This window comes from Colossoma macropomum, unplaced genomic scaffold (assembly GCF_904425465.1).
Source record: "Colossoma macropomum unplaced genomic scaffold, Colossoma_macropomum, whole genome shotgun sequence".
NCBI classification, from domain to species: domain Eukaryota; kingdom Metazoa; phylum Chordata; class Actinopteri; order Characiformes; family Serrasalmidae; genus Colossoma; species Colossoma macropomum.
Window position 1 is genome coordinate 39,582,091 of NW_023494795.1, and position 25,274 is coordinate 39,607,364.

Genomic DNA, 25,274 nt, shown 5'->3' on the forward strand with positions numbered 1-25,274 from the left:
TGAGGGTCATGTTTTTGTTATATTGTACATATTTGATCCATTTAGTTTTGGTTTCTCATTGTAGTTTAGCAAGCACACTAAAGAACTCTGCATGACACACCTGCGTCTTGTCATCATCACCTGTGTGGGCACCGTTTATGGAGCGTGTATAAAATTCTTCTATGAAACCACTTTATTTGAAGGCTACTTAAATAAGAACTACATAACACATGCATAAGCACTGAATAACATTCATGAAGCAACATTGGAGCATTTATGCCCAACCACAAGATGACATAAGATGTGTATGAAGTAAATGACATTGCATTGACATAAACACTATTATGAGCATCATTCTCAAGTAATAGAACTTAGAACGAAAGTCTAGTTTAGAAGTTTAAATCAGTTCTATGTAGTTCTACATGAGTTGAAGTACAAAACCCTTTTGTCAATACAATGCCATTTACTTCAGCTGATAGTATTTTGCGATTACTGGCATCGGGTAGTCATACATACCCAAATATTGCCTTATAAATATATGTTATTTAATTCTTATGCATGTGTTTTGATGTCCTTCAAACAGAATGTTACTGTAATTTCTTACAAATTTGAAACAGTTTGTAGGAAGCTGTAGAAACAGACATTTCGGATGATAAATGGAGTTGTAAGTGATTTAATTATAATTTAGAAATCTGTACAGCATCTTGTAAAGAAACTGATAACCAAATCTTGCTAATTAAATGGCTATTTATAGTGTGGTGACAAGAAATTCCAAAAAACAGGTTATTTTTAATAGTACTTTCATATTTGCTTTTTTACCTAACTTTATACTGTTCCAAAAATACTGTAAACTGTGAATAAAGTGTTGATGTCTAGTTTATAGCATTTTAATCTACACTGTATGAGTTATTACTGAATGATATTTATTATAATAACTTTAGCAGTAGCGTATCATCATTTTTCTTTTTCTCTAACAGTGTTATATTGACTAATTCATGTTAAACTGGTTTTATCAGTTGACTGGTTTTTATCATATGAAAAATTCAAATATTAAAATACATTAATGCACCTACAAAGCTTACAGTTATGTGATGCATTATTAATTTGACTGCAAAATCAAATATCTATATATTTATAACAGTTTCTCTGACAGAGTCATACTGTTTAAAACAACAACACTGGAAATAAACAATGTCTGAAAGCAGTACAGTAAAACAATGTATGCAGCTCGATTTACAAATGGACTTAAACTTGCAATTTCTCCCACAATAATGATAATGAGTTCATTTTTGATGTCATTCTGAGAAAACCTGAGATAATGAGATAATTTTCGTAAGACTCTAAGATTACTACCATTTGTTCTCTCAAGATAATACCAAAATTAATCTGAGATCTCAAAAGAAAAAAAAAAAAAACATTCCCATTGTTTATCTGATGAGGAGCTGAATGTGGAGGTCATAATGGTGAGAGTCAGAGCTCAGTGCTGCTGATGGTCTGTATTTATCTCCAGTTATTTATTTATTTATTCATTTTAGTACATGTTTATTTCCTCTTATGCTCTTACGCTGAGCTGCTTTCATTGGAATAGTTTTATATGCTGTATTTATTTGCAGATTTCCTGTTTTACAGCTTCAGAGAATTCCAACTCTTCTGGGTGAACTCTGCATAGCTAATTACAGCGAATCTCAAGGGGCGATTATCATCTTAAATATAGCAGCAGCCCCACCACACACTAAACGCTCCAACCAACACATCCCAGATGTGTCCTGCTGCAGACTTTACAACGTCCACAACAGAACACGAACAGGTCAAAATGAAACGCTACTGTTTCACCCCACAGAAGAATTAGCAGAGACTAATTACTGCTAATGTGAAACTACCACAGAGTGTTACAATGCACGTTATGGTGCAGTATTACCACTATTAATAACAATAAAAATTTTAATTCCAATGACACCGTTATCCCTACAGTATTTGTAGTAGTATAAATGAATAGAGTGATAAATAAATATATCACTAAGTAAACTTCCATTAAACAGCAGAATAATATGGGGCTTTTATTGTGATAGCTTTGGCGTTTCTGCTGAACACAAGTTATTTATAGTGAAGTGTTGGCAAAACCAGCGGTGGATTCGTTTGCATTTATTTCTTAATTCTGTACCTCTGGCTGTGTCCTGAAGGCAGATTTAACTATCACTCAAAATGAGAATAGTAGCTGAGTTTGTTATTAAAATCTAATACTAATTCTACATGAAGTGGCTAAATAGTGGAAGAACAAAGGGGGTGTTTCCAATAAAGTGGCCAGTGAGTGTATATACAGTAGTCCTCCTCCAGAAGTGATTTATAGCTCTTTTATTTGATATTTCAAGAATTTTGGAAACAATAAAAAGTTACTCAATGATAAACAATATAATGTTATTCATTTAAAAGCAATTTTTCTAGAGTTATCTGCCTCATCACCACATTTACATTTAGAACACCTTCTGCTTCTTGTTTTTCAGCTTTCTCAATCGTTTTAGACTCTCTCCAGCTCTGCATCATTCTGGACTCATCTCTTTCTTCACTTTTATTTACAGTTTCATGCTGGTGATCTAAAAGCTGAATGAGCATGTTAGAATGTTTTATACTATTGCTATACAGCTGTTGGTAAAGGTGGGGTGGTGTTGCTGTACCTGGTTGGTCACAGTTAGCGTGTGGCGTGCCTGGCAGCGTCCGTGTGCCCACCCTCTCCTGCCCCCTGCTGTCCACACACCAGCAGTGTCCAGTAGAGCCCAGACACTGCAGCGGTTTGTACTGGCCCTTCTCGTCACACTGGGGGATGTAATCCTGCAGCATGGCTTCGCCCCCCCAGCCTCGCAGACCCTCCAGCAGCCCGTCTCTGTGCCGCTCACACACTGACACAATCGACCCCGCCTGCTCTAGGGAATAAACAGAATGACCACAGCTCAAACACGCTGACCATCAGTCACGACTCTCATCATAACTGATGATGCAACAAAAGGCAAAATGTTTCTTTCTTGTGTATTAAAGTGAAAGTTTGGCAGAAATTGAAATATACACAAAATTACCCCAAACGTAGTCAACTATGAAATTGTTCAACTATGAAAGTTTTCTTATACAGTTTTGGCTTATATAGTTTTTTTTTGTTTTTTTTTTGGGTTAATGAACTTTTCTGGACTCCAGACCTCCAGACCTCTGGACCACCAGAGACAGTGATAAACGCATGTTGATACATGTAGCACATTTCACAAACAAAAGCAATTCAGTCTACATTATGTAAATAAAAACAAAAAAAAACATCAAAAGGAAAATAAAGACAAAGCGCCTAAGAGTGAAAAGAAAAAAAAATAGAAAAAAAATTCTAAATGATTGCACAGCCTAAGCTCCCAATTGGTTGCTAGGGTGTTACTAGGTGGTTGCTATGGTATCCCAGTTGGTTGCAAGGGTGTTGGTAGGTTATTGCTATGGTATCCCAGGTGTTGCTAGGTGGTTGCCATGGTGTTCCATGGCAGTTGCTAGGGTGTTGTTAGCTGTTTGCTATAATGTGCTCAGTGCTTGCTACATTGCTGTGATGGTATCCCATCCCAGGTGGTCGCTAGAGTGTTGCTAAGTGGTTGTTATGGTATTCGCAATGGTTGCTAAGGCATTCCTACATGGTTGCTATTGTGTTCCTGGTGGTTGCTAGAGTGTGGCTAGCTGGTTGCTATGGTATTCCAGGTGGTCCCCTATGAGGAAAAAAAAATTGAAATTAACATTCATTGTATGAAAAATGTAGGAACATCAAAAAAAGGTGCAATGCTAGAAAACACGATCTCCACCATTTCCTCTTATTACATTTGTGTGTTAATGTTGATGATAAAACATTACAGTGACAGTAGTGAACAATGAGGAGACGGAGCTGAACGTGTGTCTGTTTATTCGGAGGAATAACATTAGCGTGCTCGGCAAAATTGTTTTGGAAATGGAGACTGAAACTGGGGAGCGGTGATGCTCTGATAAACTGCAGGGGGCGCTCTCACAATATTCACAACTCACAGTTTATCACACTTTAGTTTAGTTAATCTTTTTTCATCAGCAATAGCAACTAGACGCTAACTGACTTGATTATTTTGACGGCGTGTTTAGGTTTTACATTTTATGGTTGGTTGCTAGGTAACAGACAGGACAGTTGATTGTTGGCTAACTGGAGAGAAGATTCTGTAAGATAAGATTCCTAAATTAAGATCAGATTTGCTTCTGTAATACAAATTTGTGAAAAAATGTATCTTGACCTGTCAGATCTTAAGACAAAAAGAGAATAAGTTTCTGTAATACGACCCCTGGTAAATAGGAAGCCAACTTCAGCTTCAGGCCCTTTTCCAAAACATTCTTTTAAAAATAGAGTTTATTTTTGTTTTTTCTTCATTGTACCATTTATAATCGCTGTTTATTTTGACCCATATCAAGAAAAGAACAGGGAGTTACCAGAGTTTGTGTTCACTGTGGCTGGTGCGCAGCACTGGCAAGTCCTAAAGTCTGCTGATTAAAGAAACTTGCGCTACTCAAACTTAAACTCTTCCCTGAGTTACACAGGACTCTGTCAAAAAGCCTCCTGAGCCAATTACAGTGAAAAAAAAACAAACATTTTGACAAGAAAATCTGAAATAAGTTTTCTTTGGGGACTATTTTGCCTCACAGCACCCTGCATGTATCCCTCCACCATGAATGGAGTTTAAGTTCTCAAACCAATAAAACAGTGTCTCAGTCATCAGGCAGTGAATTCATAACCATTTCATGTAGGAACTTTCTGTGAGGGAGCTTTTAGAGGTGGATATCTGGTTCCTATCACCACCACTGTGAACAATTTTGACTAGGTAATTTTCTCTGAACGACACTGCTTCTCATCTCATCTGTTTAATTCTGCAGAAAGTTTAGAAAATATAGTGGAATTCCCCTTTGGGTAATCTCTAATAGACTGGTGTCTGTCACCTTGTGACATTGTTGTCTATAAACATGGACCAAAGGACATCACACCACAGTGCTGAGAACAGTATCAGTCATCTTTAAGCTCTGAACGTTGTTCGCTTGTTTGTTTATGATTAGCCTCGACTACATTTGGGGTAAATTAAGTAAATTTAAAAGAACAAAATGAACACAAACAGGACAACAGAGATGGACAAATAAAGATTAAGTTCAGACGAGTTCAGTGTCAGCAGTGCAGAATGAGGGCAGGAAAAGCTGAGTGTGTCCTGATAAAGAGTTAATCTTTACTCTGCGGTTGGCACAGGAAACCGTCCCCCTCGTAGCCAGGCCAGCAGCGGCAGTGGAAGGAGCCGAGCGTGTTGGAGCAGGAGGCCAGAGGGTGACACAGCTTCAGCAAACACTCATCAATATCTGTATCATAACAACACAGAATTTCAGAGTTATACAAATATCTGCTTCACACAACTATAAAATTATATATACACATATATACCACTTAAACCTATTAAACATATTTAAAAGCACTTAAAAAGGTCGGTTTGTGGGTCCACGCAACCTCACCTCACAAAATTCATAGCAAATACTGAATAATTCATAATAGATAGTAAATAACTCATAGTAATTACTAAATAATTCATAGTAGATGCTGAACAATTCATAGTAGACACTGATTAATTCATACCAAACTCTGAACAATTCATAGCAAATATTGAATAATTCACAGTAAACACTAAATAACTCATAGTAGATGCTGAATAATAATCCTAGAGTTCAAAAAGTTAAATGAGACTCTAATGATGCATATTAGACTGTTAGTGTCATAGTGTGTCATTTTTGACACCTAAAGACGGAGATGATTTTGGAGACAGAATGGATTAAATGTGCTGAAATGTTTATTAAACACTTTACACATTTATCTTATTACTGCTACACTCTTAGCAAGTGAAATTACCTTAAATCTAGCTGATACATCAAATATTTCTCATTTTTGGATGTTTTAATCTTATTATAAGATTACTGTACTTATTTCTAGATGTTTTATACTTGTTTTAGTAGCGTTAGTGTGTAAAAAAAGACAATTTTGTTTGTTTCAAACAAATTTTTTACAGCAAGCAAAATTATCGACCAACACAGTGAGATCATTTGACTTACTAAAATCACTTAACTCTTGTGTGGTGTTCATGTTTTTGTTACTCAGTCTTCTGGTGGACCCACCACACTATTGTTTTTTTAAATCATAGCCATAACAATGTATGTAAAAATACCAGATGTTTAAAATATCACAAGTGACCAGCATAGGGTTCTCCTTTAGCAGCTGTAGCCAGTCAGCAGCATGTTGTCCACCCGCACACACATATACAAACACATACACACACATACACACACACTAACAGCAGGCTATGTAGGAGGAGAACAGAGTAAAGGGACACAGAACCTCCACACTTTTGTTCCCAGTGGGTTCACCACAACACCACATGTGTAATATAAATGTGTAGGGGCTGTACAGTGTGAGGCCAATGAAAATGTGTTATTTTATTTGTTCTTCACAGAAAATGAGCGAACTCCAAGGAATCTGAGATTTAAATAATAATAAGTTGCATAATTTTTTATTTTGGTAAATATTAAAAATGGATCTCACACACCGCAACACCACACAAGGGTTAAAACAGGTAAAATATCTAAAAGTAAGTTACATTATCATATAATAAGCTTAATGGAGAAATATTAGAATGAAATTATAAATATTAAAGTGAATATTAGACAAATTGACAAGACAATCTCACTGTACTGGCAGATAATTTTGTTTATTGTGAGAAATATGCTTGCAATAAAAGTATGACAACAAAGTGAGATAATATTTACACACTAAAGGTACTAAAAACAAGAAAAAACAAATAAAATAACTTAAAGAATCTCACAATAAGCTTAAAACAGTCTCAACATGGGACAATTATATATATATTGACTAGATATCAAACCATTACACTTGCCATTTTTTGCAGTGTAATAAAATTATAATTCTTATCAGTAGTGGTAGTTCACTCTTTAAAAAGATGGTTCCTTTGCAAAGAAAATGGTTCTATACAGAAACATGAACACTCAAAGAACCATTTGTATGATTACAGGGTTTTTTGCATTATGAAAGGGATCTTCAGATTGATAGAGAATGTGCATGAATGTGCTACAGACGGTTCTATACGTAACCTTTTTGATAAGGCTACAGTGTCAAAAGAACCCTTTTGGGTGCTATGTAGAACCATTTAAAAAAAGGTTCTATATAGAACTATCAATTGAAGAACTATTTCACCATGCAAAGAAGCATTTAATCATGTAAAGGGTTCTTTGAGTGTTAATTAGTATATATAGAACTATTTCTGTTACTAAAGAACCCTTGAAGAACCATGATGATGTTGGCTGAAATGCACAGCTGCAGACTGAGCAGCAGCAGCAGGAGCGCTTTATCTCAAGAGTGACAGCGGGCAGGGGATGTTGTTGACAGCCTGAGCACGGCGGAAGGGAGGAGTCTGAGTTTTGATTTTGTTTTGACATTAAACATTTATCTTTAGGGATGGGTGTGAACGAGGAGTGTTACCATGCAGGGAGAGTCACGCTCATTTAGCCAGCAGAGAACACCCTGTCCTAACAGCCAGAGTTATGACTGAATTTGTTCTGTTTTAAAACATTTGGTTATGAAAATGTACAAATACAAACTTTTCACCTGGAAAAACTTATTTAAGGTGCACAGTTGGACCTTAAAACCACTGTTGTACCTTTGAGGGAACATTTACACCTTTGTACCTTGATGAACGAAAAAAAATGTAGCTCCACAGAACCTTTATAATTTCTAACAGAACAATATACAACACATTAATTATCCACAGGGTTCTTTGAGTGTAGAACCATTATCTTCTTCTAGAGTGATAGCTTCAGCACTGGAGCTGCGAAGACTGATGTAGACCTCACTAACATTGTATAATGTGTAATTCAGGGAAACACACGTTATACAGCTGCTGTGAAAAAGTATTTGACCCTCATCTCATTTCTTCTATTTTTGCTCATTTGTAATATTTAAATGTTTATCATCCAACCCATTTTAATATCAGATAAAGACAATGAGTAAATGCAAATTTCAGCTTATAAATAAACATTCCATGTATTGAAGATAAAGATTTCTGTGAAAAGGAAACTGTCCCCCAAAACCTAATAACTGGGTGTGTGACCCTTGGCTGGAACGACTGCGATCAAACGACTGTGATAACTTGCGTTAAGTTTTTTACATCACTGTAGAGGAATTTTGGCCCACTCTTCTTTGCAGAATTGTTTTAATTCACTGGAGGGCTTTTGAGCACAAACTGACTGTTTAAGGTCTTGAAATGGGATTCAAGTCAGGACTGTGACTGGGCCACTCCAAAACCTTAATTTTGTTTCTTCTGAGCCATTCATGTTTAGATTCAGCAGGTCTGGCACTAATCATGCCTGGGTGTGGTCAGTGAAATTGAACCCAATAATCAATTGAATTTGGTTAACTGGTTGATTTAGTAACTAAGGGGGCCATTACTTTTTCACACAGGACTAGGTAGGGCTGAACAGCATTTTTCCTTCAATAAATGAAATCATCATTTAAAAACACCATTTTGTGTTTACTCAATGTTATCAATGTCTAATATTAAAAGTAGTTTGATGATCTGAAACACAAGTGTGACAAATATCTATACATGAAATAGAAGAAATTGGGAAGGGGACAAATACTTTTTCACAGCATTATATAAGGCTGTCAGAATCTTTACAGACATTCACTTTGTGACCTTTTACATAAATTTGGTATCGGTTGCCATTTCTGTATGTTTACTTTTTTCTAGTTGTTCACTTTACTGTTTGCTCCTTTTGCACTGTTGTTTTGTACTGTGACATTTGCGAATCACTATATGTCTCAAAGAAAAAAATAGTAAATAATTTCAATCTAGCACAGTGTCAGCAACATTTTATTTTCTAAAATAAAAGGCTCTGTGCATATAAAATCTGTTTGAGATTAAAAACTAGGTAGAGCCTGAATGCAGGACAGTAATCTGGGGGGTCCGAGAGTGGACCAGAAGCGACAAACAACTTCACCATGCAGCTGTACGCCTTTTTGCAATGTAATAAAATTATAATTCTTATCAGTAGTGGTAGTTCACTCTTTAAAAAGATGGTTCCTTTGCAAAGAAAATGGTTCTATACAGAAACATGAACACTCAAAGAACCATTTGTATGATTACAGGGTTTTTTGCATTATGAAAGGGATCTTCTGATTGATAGTTCTATATGTAACCTTTTTGATAAGGCTTCTATATAGCACCCAAAAGGGTTCTTCTATTGTTACAGTGTCAAAAGAACCCTTTTGGGTGCTATGTAGAACCATTTAAAAAAAAAAAGGTTCTATATAGAACCATCAATTTGAAGAACTATTTCACCATGCAAAGAAGCATTTAATCATGTAAAGGGTTCTTTGAGTGTTAATTATTATATATAGAACTATTTCTGTTACTAAAGAACCCTTGAAGAACCATGATGATGCTGGCTGAAATGCACAGCTGCAGTATCCAGACTGAGCAGCAGCAGCAGCAGGAGCGCTTTATCTCAAGAGTGACAGCGGGCGGGGTGCCAACCTTATCGAGCCAGCAGACCGTTATATGCTCGCTATCTGGGACACTTAATCGAGTCATCAATCTCCCATTGTTCCTACCTCCAGGGACCGAGCCAGTGCCTGAATTGGCATTCACTATGTACTGATTCACTACATACAAAACTTCTGAGCAAATCGAGACACAGCCTCAGACATCCAAACTCATGTGACTACTTAACTGAAGGTATTCAGAGCACCTGGATGGAGCTGGTGTTGTGAATCTCCCTGATGAAGGCTCAAGCCAAAAATGACGTTAAAAGGCTTTTTTACTCTTCGTCCCACAGATTTTCAGTTTTTTTCAAGTGTCTGACGTACGTGGCCATGGAGCAGCTTCAGTATTATGTGTTTATTTCCCCCAGCAGTGCTCTCTGCGTTAGTGTTTCTCTGTTTCACAGCAGTGTGTGTTGTAGTTGGTGCGCTGCACACTCACCCACACAGGCTCTCCAGTCGAAGTCAAACCCATAGCCGGTTTCACAGAGACAGTGGTGGCTGCCGGGCATGTTCACGCACTCGGAATGAGGACCGCAGGAGCTCAGACCCTCAGAGCACTCGTCCACATCTCAGCACACCAACATAGAGAGATCAGGATTCATCCAGTGCGCACATTAAAGAAATACTTTAATGTGTGTATTAGTGTAAATAGCACATATTATTTACACTAGCATTATATTCAAAATAACATCATGCTATTCACACATATAATTATATACAATTGTATACTATTTCTTCTTACTGATTCAGTAGTATTACCCATATTTCAGCATCTGCAAAACAAATTTAATTTAGACATTTTCCCACTTACCCCAAGTGTTGTCGATCAAGATTTGCTTCCAAAGCTGCTTTAGATTAGCACAAGAGCTACAAGGCTAACATTGGTAACAAACACAAAGTCAACAGCCACCGAAATGTTTTCTGCAACACCCCCAAAACTTCTCTTGGCCCACTCAAACCACTTCCAGGTCTTCATTAAGGTGATGCAGGCTTATTGATGTGGTTTAGGACACAGTGTGACTCATTGTGAGCTACAAACATCAACTAAACTTCACCGTGCAGCTGTACGCTGCCACTGTAGACCAGCAGGTGCCAAATTCCAATCCTCTGCAGAAACCAACCCCCTCCACACTCACACACATCATGTAATCATAATACTACAATTTAAGTTTGCAATTTTTGTCGTTTGCTTTTTTGTTGTCTTTGATCTTGAATCTTTTTCAACTAAAGATATACATTTACAACAACAGACATCATGAACGTAAATACTTGGGTGACTTGACTTTTAGTAACAACATTCAAATCAAATAATTTTTATTGTCATGTCACATTTACACAGGTGTGAAGATGGGTAAAAACCTTCATGTACCACAGTATTTAAATAACTCGCATTTTGCATACTTTGTAATAAACAAAGCAATTGTACTGGTGTATGGTGTAACATGGATCTTTACATAGTTGATATAGTTTATATCTGCATGTTCAGTGATTTGATAGTGCACATACTGTGCATGATAATGTATATATGCTGTATATTCATATCTGTATATCTGTATATTTGTATAAGTACAGTGCAATAGTATGTCTGTTTTTGACACCTGTGTAAAGATGATGTGACAACAAAATTTATTTGTTTTAATTTGAAAGTTTCCAAGACGACTTTTCTGTTTCAGCTTTTTTCAGTTTAGCGCGGGAGCTACGAGGCTAACGTTGCTAACTAACACTAGAAGTCAACAGTTACCCAAATCTTTTCTCTAAATTCATCACCAAAGCTTCTCTCAATCCGCTCAAACCGCATCCAGCTTTACATTAAGGTGGCACATTTGTAGATGTAGTTTAGGACTTACTTACGTTAGCTTCACAGCTCTAACGCTAAAACTAAAGAAGCTCAGCTTGGACACCAAACATGTTTTAGCTGATCAACTACATCTAGGGATAAATGGAAAACTGTGTAATTTCGATTTTTCACCTGAACGTTCCTTTAAGAGGGCTGGGCCATCCTTTAGAAGCTTAAATCAGTAGAAAATAAAATGAGAGATAACTAACACAGGTAACCATAGAGAAACACCCTCAAACAACCGCTCCACAGTGATTACAGTTTGTGATTGGTCTAAAGTGAAATTAATAATAAGTGCATGTTTACCGTAGCAGTTCCTGCCGTCCCCTCTGAAGCCCATGGCACACTGGCAGTGGTACTGCAGCCCCTCCCCAGGCAGACACAGGGCCATGGGGTCACAGTAATGCTTCCCTGATCGACACGGGTTCAACTCCATCAGTCCCGGGAGCTCACCTGACCACATACAGTTTCACTTAACGTCATCTGCACTACCTTAAAAACAGTGTGATTGACATCTCACAGTGACTTACCATCAGCAGAAAACTCTATTAACCCTTTAAACTCTACAGGTCTGGACGACCCTTCAGTTCCTCACTCTCAAAACAACAGAACCCACACCTTACTTTCATAGTAGACACTGAATAATTCATAACAGATACTGAATAATTCATAGGAGATACTCAATAATTCATAGTAGATGCTGAATAATTCAGAGTAGATACCTAATAATTCATATGCAATACTGAATCATTCATAGGAGATACTGAAGGTATACTTTAAGGTTTACCTCCCACAGGTCCCACAGTGTTAACAATGGCATATTTGAGAATTCTTCCTTCGCTGGTGTACATCACCATCACATGCACCACATCCAATTGCTGGAAGTCAGGGATGGTCAATCGACTATGTTCACACCTCTGAAAACTGATGTTCTGATGAAGCAGGTAGGAGAACATCTCAGACCCACCGTTTTCTGACACCACCATGTACTGATGCAAGCTGGATGACGTTATCACTGAAACACAAAAAACAAACTTTTTTAACCAAAGTGGATCTTACTGAGACATACACAATTCACAATTCAGCATCTGCTATGAATTATTCAGCATCTGCTATGAATTATTCAGCATCTGCTATGAATTATTCAGCATCTAGTATGAATTGTTCAGTGTCTACTGTTCCTTTCCACTGATGGATCTTATCCACAGGTGTACAACTCTTATTGATCAGAATTACCTGACTGATTATAATGAAGCGTCTCCGTATAAGGCTGAAACTGAACTTTAGCTCCACTGGGAATGCTTGGTAGGTTTCCTTTGATGTTTATCTCCATTTTCAGGTGGTTGAGAGAGTCTAGACCTCGAGCCTGCTGAGTGATGTTCAGGCGCTGGTTTCCTGGATAGAAGGTCATTTCTGCCTGGTGTGAGAACTCAGCGCCTGGGAAAAGAGTTGTAGCTTCAAGACAACTGCACAATATTAAATGTTCTCAAACAAAAGAAGGACCAAACATGTTTTGGATGATTTTTCCCTGAAATATCACTTTAAAAAGGAGAAGCTCAGTCTGACCAGTGACACTGAAGCCGTTCTGATGGCCGTGTAGCTCAAGGGCGAACAGCCAGCCAAATGTGGAGAGCAGCGGGCCGACGGCCATGAGAGCCCAGCCAGCCTGCGGAGGAACGGGGCTGATGGAGATATAAACTCGGCCTTCCCCCGGAACAGCATAGCCGTGCACATCCACCCGGTCCAGCTGAACATCAGCGGCTCCTACAGACACATGACCGCTCAGCTGACCGTTCAGACGCTGAGATACACCTGCAGGAACCACAAATACACATCAGTCACTGCAGAGAACCTTATACATACATAAGTATAAATGAGTAAATAAATGAGTAAAAGTAAAATATTACCCTCAGATTTTTAGATTTAAAGAGGAAATTTCTGCATAATTAAAGTGGTTAAGATGTAAACTGAATCGTTCAGAGTGGTTTAGAGAATAGTACCGAGTCAGAATTGTTCACAGTGATGATGACAGGAACCAGACGTCCACCTCTAAAAGCTCCCTCACAGTAGTTTAGTTACGGTAGTTTTGAGAAGACTGCGGCCTATAAATCCATTCATGGTGGAGGGGTACATAATATGCAGGCTGTTATGAGGCAAAATAGTCCCCAACGAAAACTTATTATTTCAGATTTTCCACTATTTTCCCATCACCAACATTCCATATAAAACTCATTAGACTCGTGTAGGTTCACTGGTGATTCTGGATAGTAAATAAAATGTCTGTATTTGTGTTGTAGTCATGGTGACCCCTGGTTCGTATCACCACCACTGTAAAGAAATCTGAACCATCTCACGCCAAACCACTCTGAATCTCTCTGAATGAATCAACTCAACCATTATATTATGCAAAAATTTCAGAAAATTGGTGGAATTTTGGGGGTCACGTGACCTCTCGGTGGCCATGCACGTTAAGTCTTGAGCTCTGCTCACAAATCCACAATCTTTCATCCATCCTGACAAAATAACGGACTTGTTTCATTTACTGCATTACTGATACTTAAGACCACATGGAGATCAGGAAAAGAGACGGTGCGCACTCACCTATGAAGAAAGAATTCAAAGATTCATCTCTAAAGAAGAGAACGATGCTGCGATAACGGTATTAGGCTAGCTCCTAATGAAGAACGAGCTACGCTTGATTCAGCTGTCGCTGCAGCGGTTAGGGAGGCTGTGGACTCGGCTATGCCTCCTGGGTTGCGCGATATTCAAGTGAGCTTGCAGAAAACTAACGAGGCTATGCAGACTTTGAGCTCTGAACTCGAGCTACAGGCTAGAGCAGTTAAACAGACCCGTGATAGAGTGGATTTTATTCAGGCTGCGGCAAGAGAAGACAGATGTGCGGTTGCAGAGCTAAGAAGGCAAATAGATAAACTCACCGACAAGATGACGGACCTGGAAGATAGAAGCCGAAGGAATAACATAAGATTGGTGTTTCTACCAGAAGCAGTGGAAGGTTCAGATGTGGCAGGCTATCTTCGTGCCAATATCTCCAACTGGATTCAAACGCTGAAAGGCCGGGACATTGAAATCGACCGTGCACATCATGTATATGACGGTAGAGAGAACGACACCGGTCGACCACGTATCCTCATTTTAAGGGTCTTAAGATGGCAGGATAGAGAGGCCATTCTCAATGGAGCTCGAAAGGCATATCCAGCGAAGCATGCGCAAAATACGCTACTGTATTTCCCTGACTTCAGCCCAGCAACAACGGAGAAAAGAAAGAGCTTTAATCCAGTCATTAAGAAAACGGTCGCTATGGGCCTGCACCCGGGCGGCACGGTGGCACAGTGGGTAGCGCTGTCGCCTCACAGCAAGAATGGCCTGGGTTCGATTCCCTGGCTGGGCGACCAGGGTCGTTTCTGTGTGGAGTTTGCCTGTTCTCCCCGTGTCTGCGTGGGTTTCCTCCGGGTACTCCGGTTTCCTCCCACAGTCCAAAGACATGCAGTCAGGCCAATTGGACACTGGGGGCTAAATTGCCCCTAGGTGTGAGAGTGTGTGTGACTGCGTATGTCTGTCTGTCTGCCCTGCGATGGACTGGCGACCTGTCCAGGGTGTATCCTGCCTTCCGCCCAATGACAGCTGGGATAGGTTCCAGCACCCCACTGCGACCCAGAAGGATAAGCGGTTTAGATGATGGATGGATGGGCCTGCACCCTTTCCTTCTTTACCCTGCAACGGTGAAGTTGCAGCACAATGGAAAAATGATGATGTTTGACAGCCCCCCTAAAGCGGAGAACTTTGTTTAAATGCAATCACGGCGGGAAATCCAGTCAGAATCAACACAGCGCTGCATCAATGATCAGGAACAAGATTCTAGTTTGATTGCGACCGGACCGCAGACAGCAGCTGGCAAACGTGTGGGAGATATGGATGAAAGTTAAGTGTCTATCGGTTGAACTTTTTGCTGTTTTGTTGGTTCACCTCTCTCTGACCCCTCTGATTTTACAATTTGAACTTGTAAACTTACTTACTTTTATAAGGTGTGAAGCACGAACCATAAAGGCACGTTTGTGTTGTTTGATCACAAGCTGGTTAAAATGGAAGCAAGACTGGTCATTGGTATTGAACCTTCTGTTTTTGTGGGATGTGTGAGTTGATCTCAGTTACTGTGGGTTGCGGACATGCCACGGATCAGTACATATTTTTGTTTTTCCACAGACCTATAGAATTAGCTTCTGTGCGGTCTGTGCTCTTTTTGTGTTATATAGTTTCCCTCCTCCCCCCAGCAACAGACTTCAAACTCTTTTAGAATGCGTCAGCTATGTGATTGTGGGTGCATCAATGTCACTTTTCCCTCCTTGTCTGTTTCTGTTGGAGGAATTATTTCTACTCCATTTTTTTTTGCCTTTCTTTTATAAACTGACAGTTGCATATAGTGTTTAAGATGGCAAAGTTACCCTTTAATGTGTTGTCACTTAACGTAAATGGGCTTAATTCAGCAGTGAAATGAACAAGAGTTCTGGAATATTTACATCGAAAATCTGTCTCGAAAGCTCTAATACAGGAGACACACTTAAAACACTGATGTATTTCACTTTCAAAATAAATACTATAAGGTTGCTGTTTCTTCATCTGCTCCCAACAGAACTAAAGGTGTAGCAATACTGGTTGAGAGGAGGCTGCCCTTATCCATTGACCATATGAGGAATGATGAAGGTAGATTCGCTCTTACAAAAGTCAGATTGGGCACAGTCCGGCTGGTTTTGGCTTCAGTGTATTGCCCCAAAGAGTCAGGTAGGGGGTTTTTAAATGGACTTCGCAATATTCTATTGGAGTTATCTGATTCTCACCTTTTGGTTGGTGGCGACTTTAATGCTGTGATGAATCCTAAGCTGGATAAATCTTGCCCTGATACTCATATCCCACTATCTTCCAGACTTCTGAATCAATTTGTTCAAGACCTTGATATTATTGATTTATGGCGTTTTAAAAATAATACACTTATAGAATATACATTTTACTCACACAGACATAAGTCTTATTCCAGGATCGATTATATTTTTGTTAGTCCTTCCCTTGTCTCAACAGAGGTCTCTATTACAATCTTGCCAATCTTACTGTCTGACCATTCAGCTGTGTTATGCAGTTTTCTCCTCCCTGAAATGATCAAGGCTCCCAAATCGCGCTTCAATAGCTCATTTCTGACTAACTCAAAGTTTCTTAGCTCATTCAAAGCTGAGTTACAGGTTTTCATATCTACTAACAAACCTAACAGGAGTAATCCATAAATGCTAAGGGAGGCAACCAAGTGCTTTATTAGGGGTTTTTGTGTATCATTCTCCTTCACTCTTTCGAAATTACAGAAGCAGCACCATAATGATTTAGAAAACAAGATTAAATCATTAGAAAATTTGCAAAAACAGTGTTTTTCAGAGGATCAAATGGTCATCCTGAGGTCTTTAAAGGAAGAACATAAGCTTTTATCGATTTCCAAAGCTGAATTTTTTTTTGCATAGAACAAGACGTAAGTATTACCTTGATGCAGAGAGGCCTAGCCATTTACTAGCTCTTAGATTAAAGGAATGTGAAACTAAGGCTTACATCAATGGAGTTATGAACTCAGACGATCAACTAGTCACTGATCCTTCAGGTATTAATAGGACGTTCAAAGCATTTTATACCAATTTATACAAATCTGAGACAGTTTTTGATGCATCCTGATGTAAAACATTTCTAAATGAGTTACAGCTTCCAGTTATTTCGCATTCGGATAAGGACCTCCTTGATGCCCCCCTGGAATTGGAGGAATTACACAAAGCTGTAAAGTGCCTCCAGAAGAGTAAATCGCCAGGTCTGGATGGCTTACCACCCGAGTTATATTTGGAACTTTGGGATTTAGTGGGACCTCTTATACTGGATTCCTTTCATTTCGCTATTGATTCTGGGAGTTTTCATAGGGATCAGAAAACTGCATTAATATCGCTCATGTTGAAAAAAGGAAAAGACTCATTACAATATTCAAGTTACAGGCCTCTCTCTCTTATTTGTAGCGACATCAAATTAAAGGTTCTCTCTTTACGATTGGAAACTATGGTACCTGCTTTAATAAGGGAAGTCCAAACTGGGTTCATAAAGGGACGTCTTGCCTCAGATAATATTTGGAGATTATTTCATATTTTGGACACTGCACCTACATTTCCTAGCTCTTGTGCAGTGCACTCTTTGGGTGCGGAGAAAGCCTTTGATAGGCTTGAGTGGAGTTATATGTGGGAAGTCCTTGAACGTTTTGGGTTTGGTACAATGTTTATTTCAATGCTGCGAACACTGTATCATTCTCCCGCAGCATCAGTATTAACCAACAATGTAATATCCCCTGCATTTCAGCTAGAGCGCAGGACCAGACAAGGGTGTCCAATCTCTCCCCATTTATTCTGTCTGTCTTTAGAACCTTTAGCACAAGCTATTCGACAATCCTCAATATATCCTATCAAAATTCAAGGTCACAGCAACTTTATTTCGCTTTATGCCAATGACATTCCTCTGTTTTTAGACAACGTGGATGTCTCCATTCAACTTGTAATGAAGGAATTTGATGTATTCAATAGCATTTCAGGGTTCAAGATCAACTGTTCTAAATCAGTTTTAATGCCACTAAATAAACTGTGCAAAACTGCTACTATCCCTTCAGTAATTCCAGTTAAGGATTCATTCACCTACCTTGGCATTGATATTTATCCTGATATCTATAAATCAGCCAGAGAAAACTTTATTGGTACACTAAGTAGGATCAATCGTGATATGGAAAGGTGGAATAGCCTTAAAGTGTCCCTCCAAGGTCGAATTGCAGCAGTCAAGATGAATGTGTTGCCCTGGCTGAATTTCCTGTTCTTTATGCTACTACTCCCCCCTCCCCCAAAATATTTTGCTGATATTGATATTGGTTTCAAAATTTATATGGAATAAATAGGCGTCCGAGAATTAAGCTAGCGACATTGCCGCTGCCAAAATCCTTGGGTGGCTTAGCTGTACCAAATTTTAAATTTTACTTTATGTCTTTTCAAATAAGAGCATTGCGGTCCTGGCTTGACATAGAATCCAAAATCCCATGGAGGACTATTGAATCTTCTTTAGTAAGGCCACACCGATTACAAGATTTGTTATTTACAAGTACTGGTTTTAAAAATCTTGATTTGAAATTCGGCTATATTGTTGCACATTCCCTCAAGGGCCCATATAGAAAGACTCATGGGAGGCCCTTTCAATCTCTGTCATCTACTCCATTATGGCAGAGAATTATAATCTCTTAAGAGGGGTACAACCTTTTACTCAACTTTCTTGGTCTTCTAGGGGTGTTAATGTTCGTGGTGATCTTTATGACGATGGAGGTTTTCACTCTTTTGAGACCTTAAAGATTACATTTTGTCTACCAGCTTACTTTGTGTATTTGCAATTAAGATCAGTGCTTAAAGCCTATGGGGTTCCATGGGGCTTTCCTATAGCTGCTTATCCAATGGTGGATTAGATCCAACCATATATGCTTCAGTCAACTTACAATAGATCCTGGCTACACATCCTTTGGAGGAAAGGATGTGTAGTCAGGATCTATCGTAAGTTGATTGAAGCTACTATGAAACCTCTTTTTGTTACTGCATTATGGAACAGGGAGCTTGCTGCCTTAAATTATACTCCAGAATGGAGAACTATTTGGTCTAATCTTAACAGAACTTCCAAAAATCCAGCACATCAACTTATTCATTTTAAGGTTATTCATAAAGCATACCTGACACCGTATAGAAGATTTAAAACGAAGCACCAAACTACCCATTATTGTCATATATGTACTAACACTGCTCCCGGTACATTTTTACATACGTTCTGGGAATGCCCCTTGATTAAAAAATTCTGGAAATATGTCAATTCAGTGTTGTCTGACTTACTGGAAATTGAATAGAATTATGACCCATGTTTGTGTCTCCTGAATGACAACTCCAATATAGGGTTAAAGGTTATACAGAGTAAACTATTGTTTTCTGGATTTACTGCTGCTAAAAAGACAATCCTACAAAACTGGATCACACCTGGACTTCACTTGGAATCATTCTGGGCTGTTAATTTTCTTAACATAATTTACTTAACATAGCAACTTGAATGTACGGCTGCGCGACTTAACCATGCTAAGCCCATGACTGTTGAAACATGGCAAACCTTTGTGTTACGTATATGGATTTCCTGCAAGGTATGCATTGAATATGGACACTTCCTCCCTTATTTAATTTTGTGATGTTGTACCTATGATCATTCTTGCTGTCCATGTCTCTTTTTTTTTGTCTGTTGCTCCCCATCCCCTTGTTGTTGAAACAATAAAAATTCTTGATCAAAAAAAGAAAAAAAAGAAAATTGGTGGAATTTTCCCGTAATAAGCTCAGAAATTTAGGGAAATTAACTAGTTTAAAAGTTTAACCCCAACAGAAAGTTCTCCATCAGGCTAGATCTGGAGGTCTCTAAGGGGAAAACATTTATCATGACCTTTCTCAAACTCACCCATGGGTAAACACTGCCTGCCATTTCCGTAGTAACTGGAGCGGCAGCGGCAGCAGGGTCCGGTGGGGTGGTCGGTGCAGTAGCCATCCGGGGAGCACTCCTGCAGGATGGAGCCGCACAGGCTGACGTTTCCTGGGGGCGCTGAGGCCTGGACGCCTCCAGAAACAGGACTGGCTGTGACAGCGAGGTCTTCTGGGATATTAAAGTTCTGGCTGGTTGCTGTAGTGACAGGTTCCTCAGTGCCCTCTGCCCGTGGCCCCACCGCACCCACCACCTTCTGGAAGGGGAACCGGCTGCTTCCAACGTGGAAAATCCACAGCCCGCTAACGCCCGAGTTGCCCTCCCTGCAGGTCATAAACAACTCATAATGAGAAGAAACAAACTAAAAAAATAACGGTAAACATGTGCTAAGTTCACCTTTGAATAATGTTATGACCAATAAATAACCAATATATTTCACCATATTTCTCTCCCCTCGATGTAAACTGGGTCCTAATGTTGGGTAATGCTTCTATAGGCACTCCCCTGACCAATCACAGGGCTGCGTCTCTGGCCCCGCCCACACAGACCTGTTTCAGAGTCAGAGAAGCTTAGCAAGCTAAAGCTAACCCAGCATAACCAGACGCTAGCAAGCTAGCCCACCTGTCTATAGCTGCCTGTCGCCTGTTCACTCGTTTGTCCAACACAAACACTGTTCATTCGTCCATCTGTTTGTCTGTGACTTTTGTCGTTCAGTTGGTGTCACATAAAAGCTGGATAATGATTTTAGTTCTGTATGAGGGGCAGAGCGAGGAGTGTTGGACAGAGAGCTGTCAATCAAGCTGCTCATTAGCTATGCCCACACAGCTCTCAGATAGGTCTGATCAGCTGTTTAAACCTGTTTTATTATATGTATATCTTATATTTTTTATTCAAGCTTTGTTAGCTGTTTAAAATAAAATCAAGTTTAGAATCATATAAATATATTTTACTCTGTGTTTCCTGGAACTTTAAATAGTAATAGCAAAATTATTAATTTTTTATAAATTATATAAGCACAATAATATAAATTAGTCTTTTCCTGCATCTGAATTTCTTTTGTTCATCATATTGTTCTTGCTGTCCTACAGTTCTTCTCTCTGTTCATCCATGTAACAATAATAATAATAAATACTATTATTATTTTTATTAAGTTTTTGGTTGGAAACAAAAGGGTTAAATTCTTGAATCTCTCAGCAGAAAATTGGCCAATCAGTGTTGTTTTCCCAGCGGTATCTATGTAGATATAGCTAGGTGAGCTCTCCTATTGGTTAGGACTTCAGGAGCTGAAGAGAAGTCCTAACATGTTAGATAACCTATGAGCATAATTACAAAGTGACAGAGGGGTCAACCAATAATGTTTTGATTTACAAGGGGACCAATTTTATGAGAACATCACTCTAGTCCCTCTGGAAGTTCTAGATACGTCACTGAGTGTGAACACGGGTCATAGTCTAAGCAGTGTTCCGGTTAGTTGTTAGGAATGTTAAACAGGAGCAGCAGCTCTATGCAGGACTCTTTACTGAAAGAGTCACTGTAACACTGATACATACAAGCTGAGATATATGATAATGTCTGTTACAAAATTTAAATGTCTGTTTAATATAAACCAAAAAAATGGTCATGTGAATAATCATTAGCTTAGCACTGACATCCTACTAGAATTTAGAAACGAGCATGTTTGTGGAGGTGTTTTTTTCCTGCTTTTTGATCATATTCTCACATTTATGCTCTAATAGTCACACTTCGCCGATGATAAATGTGACTCTTTAGGAACTCACTGAAAGAGTGTGTGGGCGTTTTCCTGTGAGGTGTGCACACTGTGGTAGAGCTCCTTGGTGTTGGATGTGTCTCCCCTGCTAAAGCCTGCAAGAACCCTGAGCTCAGCCTCCGAACCCATAACGTCATCAGAAAATTGCAGCCCATCATCGGCGTACAGGAGCAGGGCGAAGGTGTCGGTCTTATTTCCTGCCAAAACTAGCTGAAAACTGCTCACCTACATGCAGCAGCAGTGGAGACAACAGAGCAGATGGAGGAGATAAGATCAAAAGATGAGCTTCACAGGATGCAGATGATTCATAACCAAATCTATCAAAATACGTCATTAAATGGAGCAGTGGAACACTGTCACATGAGGCCTAAGCATTATTGTGCAATCATTTTATTCTTTATCTGTTTTATATTACTGAAAACAGTTACTTACTGTATGTATATATGTATATGTATATAAAGGAATATGCTATAGTAGCTGCTCTTACCCAGTACCCTTTCTCAGGATCTCTGTTGAAGCATGCTACATGATCCCATGTGGTGATGAGCAGTTGAGTGGGTCTAAAGTGAATTCCAGGGAAGCCCTGCTGGACAATCTGAGCTGCTCGGGTCAGTGCGCTCAGAGACTCGTCCGAGCGGTAATACACAGCTCCATTCCCCACATTGGTGTCAACATTCACCAGAAACGGAGCGATGGCCGGGAAGTCTAGAGGGAATCCACTCTTCAAATATTGATTTTCTTTAGGAGGAGGCTGAGAAGACAGAAGCCCATTGGTGGCCACCTGAGGAATGAAGAAGACGCTTTAACTCTTACTGAACCTCATTTAACAGAAATGACTGGGATTTTCAGAACCTGCAAACTCAGCAATACTGTGTTTGCTTTAAGCTGTGATGAAGTCAGACAGCATAAATCATATACTATTCGTGTGTCGAGCTGCCAACCCTCAGGGAGTGATCCAGGAATCTATATATAGACAAACCCACAGAAGGCATCTATTTAAAGTATGATAAGAACAAAACACAATTAAATAGAGTGCGGTACTGCTGATGTCTGTTCCTTTGTGAACAGAAAAACGATCTAGAAAAGTCCATATGAAACAGCCTGTGATTGGTGAGATTATGATTGATGAGCTTATGATTCGTTGGTTAGTCTGTTACTGGCCTGTGATTGGTTAGCCTTTGATTGATTAGCCTATGATTAGTTAGCCTGTGACTGGTTAGCCATGAGTTAGCCTGTGACTGGTTAGCCTAAGAGTGGTTAGTTTATTATATATTTAGCCTGTGATGGGTTTTCCCATAATTTGTTAGCATGTGACTGGTTAGCCTGTGATTGGTTAGCGAATTATTCATAAGCCTGTGACTGGTTAGCTTATGATTAGTTAGCCTGTGATGGATTTTCCTATAATTATTTTGCCTACAATTGGTTAGCCTGTAAATGGCTAATATATAATTGGTTAGCCTGTGATTGGACAGCTTATGATTAGTTCAGCCTGTGATTGTTTAGCTCACAATTAGTTAGTAATTGGCTATCCTACACTCTTAAAGAAAATGGTTCTTCAAGGGTTCTTTGGTAAATAAAATGGTTCCACACAGAAGTATGAAGCCTCAAAGTATCCTTTGCATGATTAAAGTGTTTTTGCATCATAAAATGGTTCTTCAGATTGATGGAGATTGTGCTGTAGATGGTTCTACATAGAACCTTTTTCAAAAGGGCTCTATATAGTACCAAAAAGGGTTTTTTGGTAACTTGACACCGTAACTATAGCAGAACTCCTTTTGGTGCTATATAGAACTCTTTTTTTTTAAAAAAAAAGGTTCCACATAGAACCATCTCCAGCACATTGTCCATCAATTTGGAGAACATTTTAATGATGCAAAGAACTATATAGTTACATATAGAACCATTTTCTTCACTAAAGAACCCTTGAAGAACCATCTTTTTAAAGAGTGCCTGTGGTTGGTAGATTATGATTCGTTAGTCTGTAATCAGTTACCAAGTGACTGGTTAGCTAAAGAGGAGCCCTCCCAGACAGAGATATTTGGATACTGTGGAGAAGGGGGCGTGACCGAGCGTCGAATGCAGGACGGAGAAGCCGGTCAGGCTGAACCAGCGGGCTAAGTAGCTGATGATGTTCACCTGTGCCTTGTTTCTGCCAGCCTACTTAGTCATCTCTTCCTTCAGAAGGTGACAGAGCCCAGAGAGAGAAGGAGACCCGTGAAGCTGAGCCCAGCCCAACCCAACTAGAACGAAAAAAAAGGACTGAAAAGTCCCAGCGAGCGTCTTGTCTTTGTGTCTGTGGGCTGAAAAGCCAAATGGTTTTTGCGTTGTGTATAAATAATAATAAAAAGCTCTCCGTCTTTAATCCATCCTTCCATCATTAAAGTTGTTACATATACGTATAAAGAAAAGTGCCAGATTATTAACTACATGTGCAGCATCAGTAAAGCACCACCACATTCAAGGCCTGATATCAGATAAAGTTTGCAAACCTATTTTTGCAACATAATGCAAATTAATCTGCTCAAGCGTAAAAACAAAAAACTCACCAGTGCATCGCAGCGTAAAATACAAATGTGTCTAATGTCTAGCAAAGGCTATTGTTGGATTCATTCTTTTAACCCCTTAAAATACCAGACTATTAGCTCCTAATGTTTGTTAGTCAGCATTATTATTAATGGTTGTTATTGTTAAGTTATAGAAATTTCTAATAAAAATTATGACTCACCAGTGGTTGTGCCTACTTAAAGACAATCAAGCTTTACTCAAGCCAAGGGGAGACCATTGAGGGTAGAATGAACTCATATAAAAATTCATATCTAATAAATTGACCGTGAACTGACTATTTCAAGCTTTGCCCAATTACGTAATAACAAAATTTGCCATGAAATCCATTGTAACTTACATAAACAATATTGAACTGCATGTCGTAGAACTGCAGAGGCCTTCTCAGCTTCAGCGGCCTGGACACTTCATCACCACCCCTCTGTAGAACTGCATCTCCTTCAGATGGTCCAAAAGGAAAGAAGTTGTAATTTGCAGTTATGGTATAAAAATTCATAAAAACAAAAGTTAAAACTTGGTATGTCTTCATTGTGTGAGCACGAGGCTCTTTGTGGAGCTGTGTCAGTGGAGCTCATGAGAAGAGACAAAGTGCTAATTTAGATTGAGAGGATGGCTTGACCACAGGCCATAAAAATACCAAAATTTCTGAGGGAGTGTTTGGATTGTGCAGAGTTACTGTTACTGCTACGCTTGATCACCAGAGACATCAGCGTTGAAAAGACTTTAGAAGATTTCAGAAGTGTTGAGAAGATTTTAATTAAATATGTTATTTTCATCTCTGGAAGAGCTTCATCCCTAATGTTTATATTTGTCCTGGAATTTACTGGGAATGACTTCCATATTTCCTAAGCTGAACTTCCCCTTCTTTAAATGTGCATACCAGAGCTGCAACAAAACTACAAATAAATGGTTTGTGGATTGTTAAAGCTTTTACACAGGAAACTTAT

General features: G+C 39.1%; 1 protein-coding gene across 3 annotated transcripts in view; it reads right to left on the reverse strand.

Annotated features, from left to right (window-relative positions):
- The window catches only part of nid2b (nidogen 2b (osteonidogen)), a 37,585-nt gene that overhangs the window by 10,800 nt on the left and 1,511 nt on the right, over positions 1 to 25,274 (reverse strand). For 2 of the 3 annotated variants that reach the window (XM_036582416.1, XM_036582417.1), the window contains exons 2-12: positions 24,668 to 24,765; positions 22,253 to 22,546; positions 21,776 to 21,990; positions 19,977 to 20,320; positions 12,999 to 13,244; positions 12,669 to 12,869; positions 12,220 to 12,447; positions 11,739 to 11,885; positions 10,035 to 10,163; positions 5,230 to 5,352; positions 2,652 to 2,897 (exon numbers count right to left, since the gene is read on the reverse strand). In XM_036582416.1, the coding sequence (XP_036438309.1) occupies positions 2,652 to 2,897; positions 5,230 to 5,352; positions 10,035 to 10,163; positions 11,739 to 11,885; positions 12,220 to 12,447; positions 12,669 to 12,869; positions 12,999 to 13,244; positions 19,977 to 20,320; positions 21,776 to 21,990; positions 22,253 to 22,546; positions 24,668 to 24,688 (2,194 nt within the window). In that variant the 5' untranslated portion in view covers positions 24,689 to 24,765. Of the gene's footprint in view, positions 1 to 2,651; positions 2,898 to 5,229; positions 5,353 to 10,034; positions 10,164 to 11,738; positions 11,886 to 12,219; positions 12,448 to 12,668; positions 12,870 to 12,998; positions 13,245 to 19,976; positions 20,321 to 21,775; positions 21,991 to 22,252; positions 22,547 to 24,667; positions 25,194 to 25,274 lie in introns of those variants that run through there. The other variant, XM_036582414.1, reaches the window with a different exon arrangement.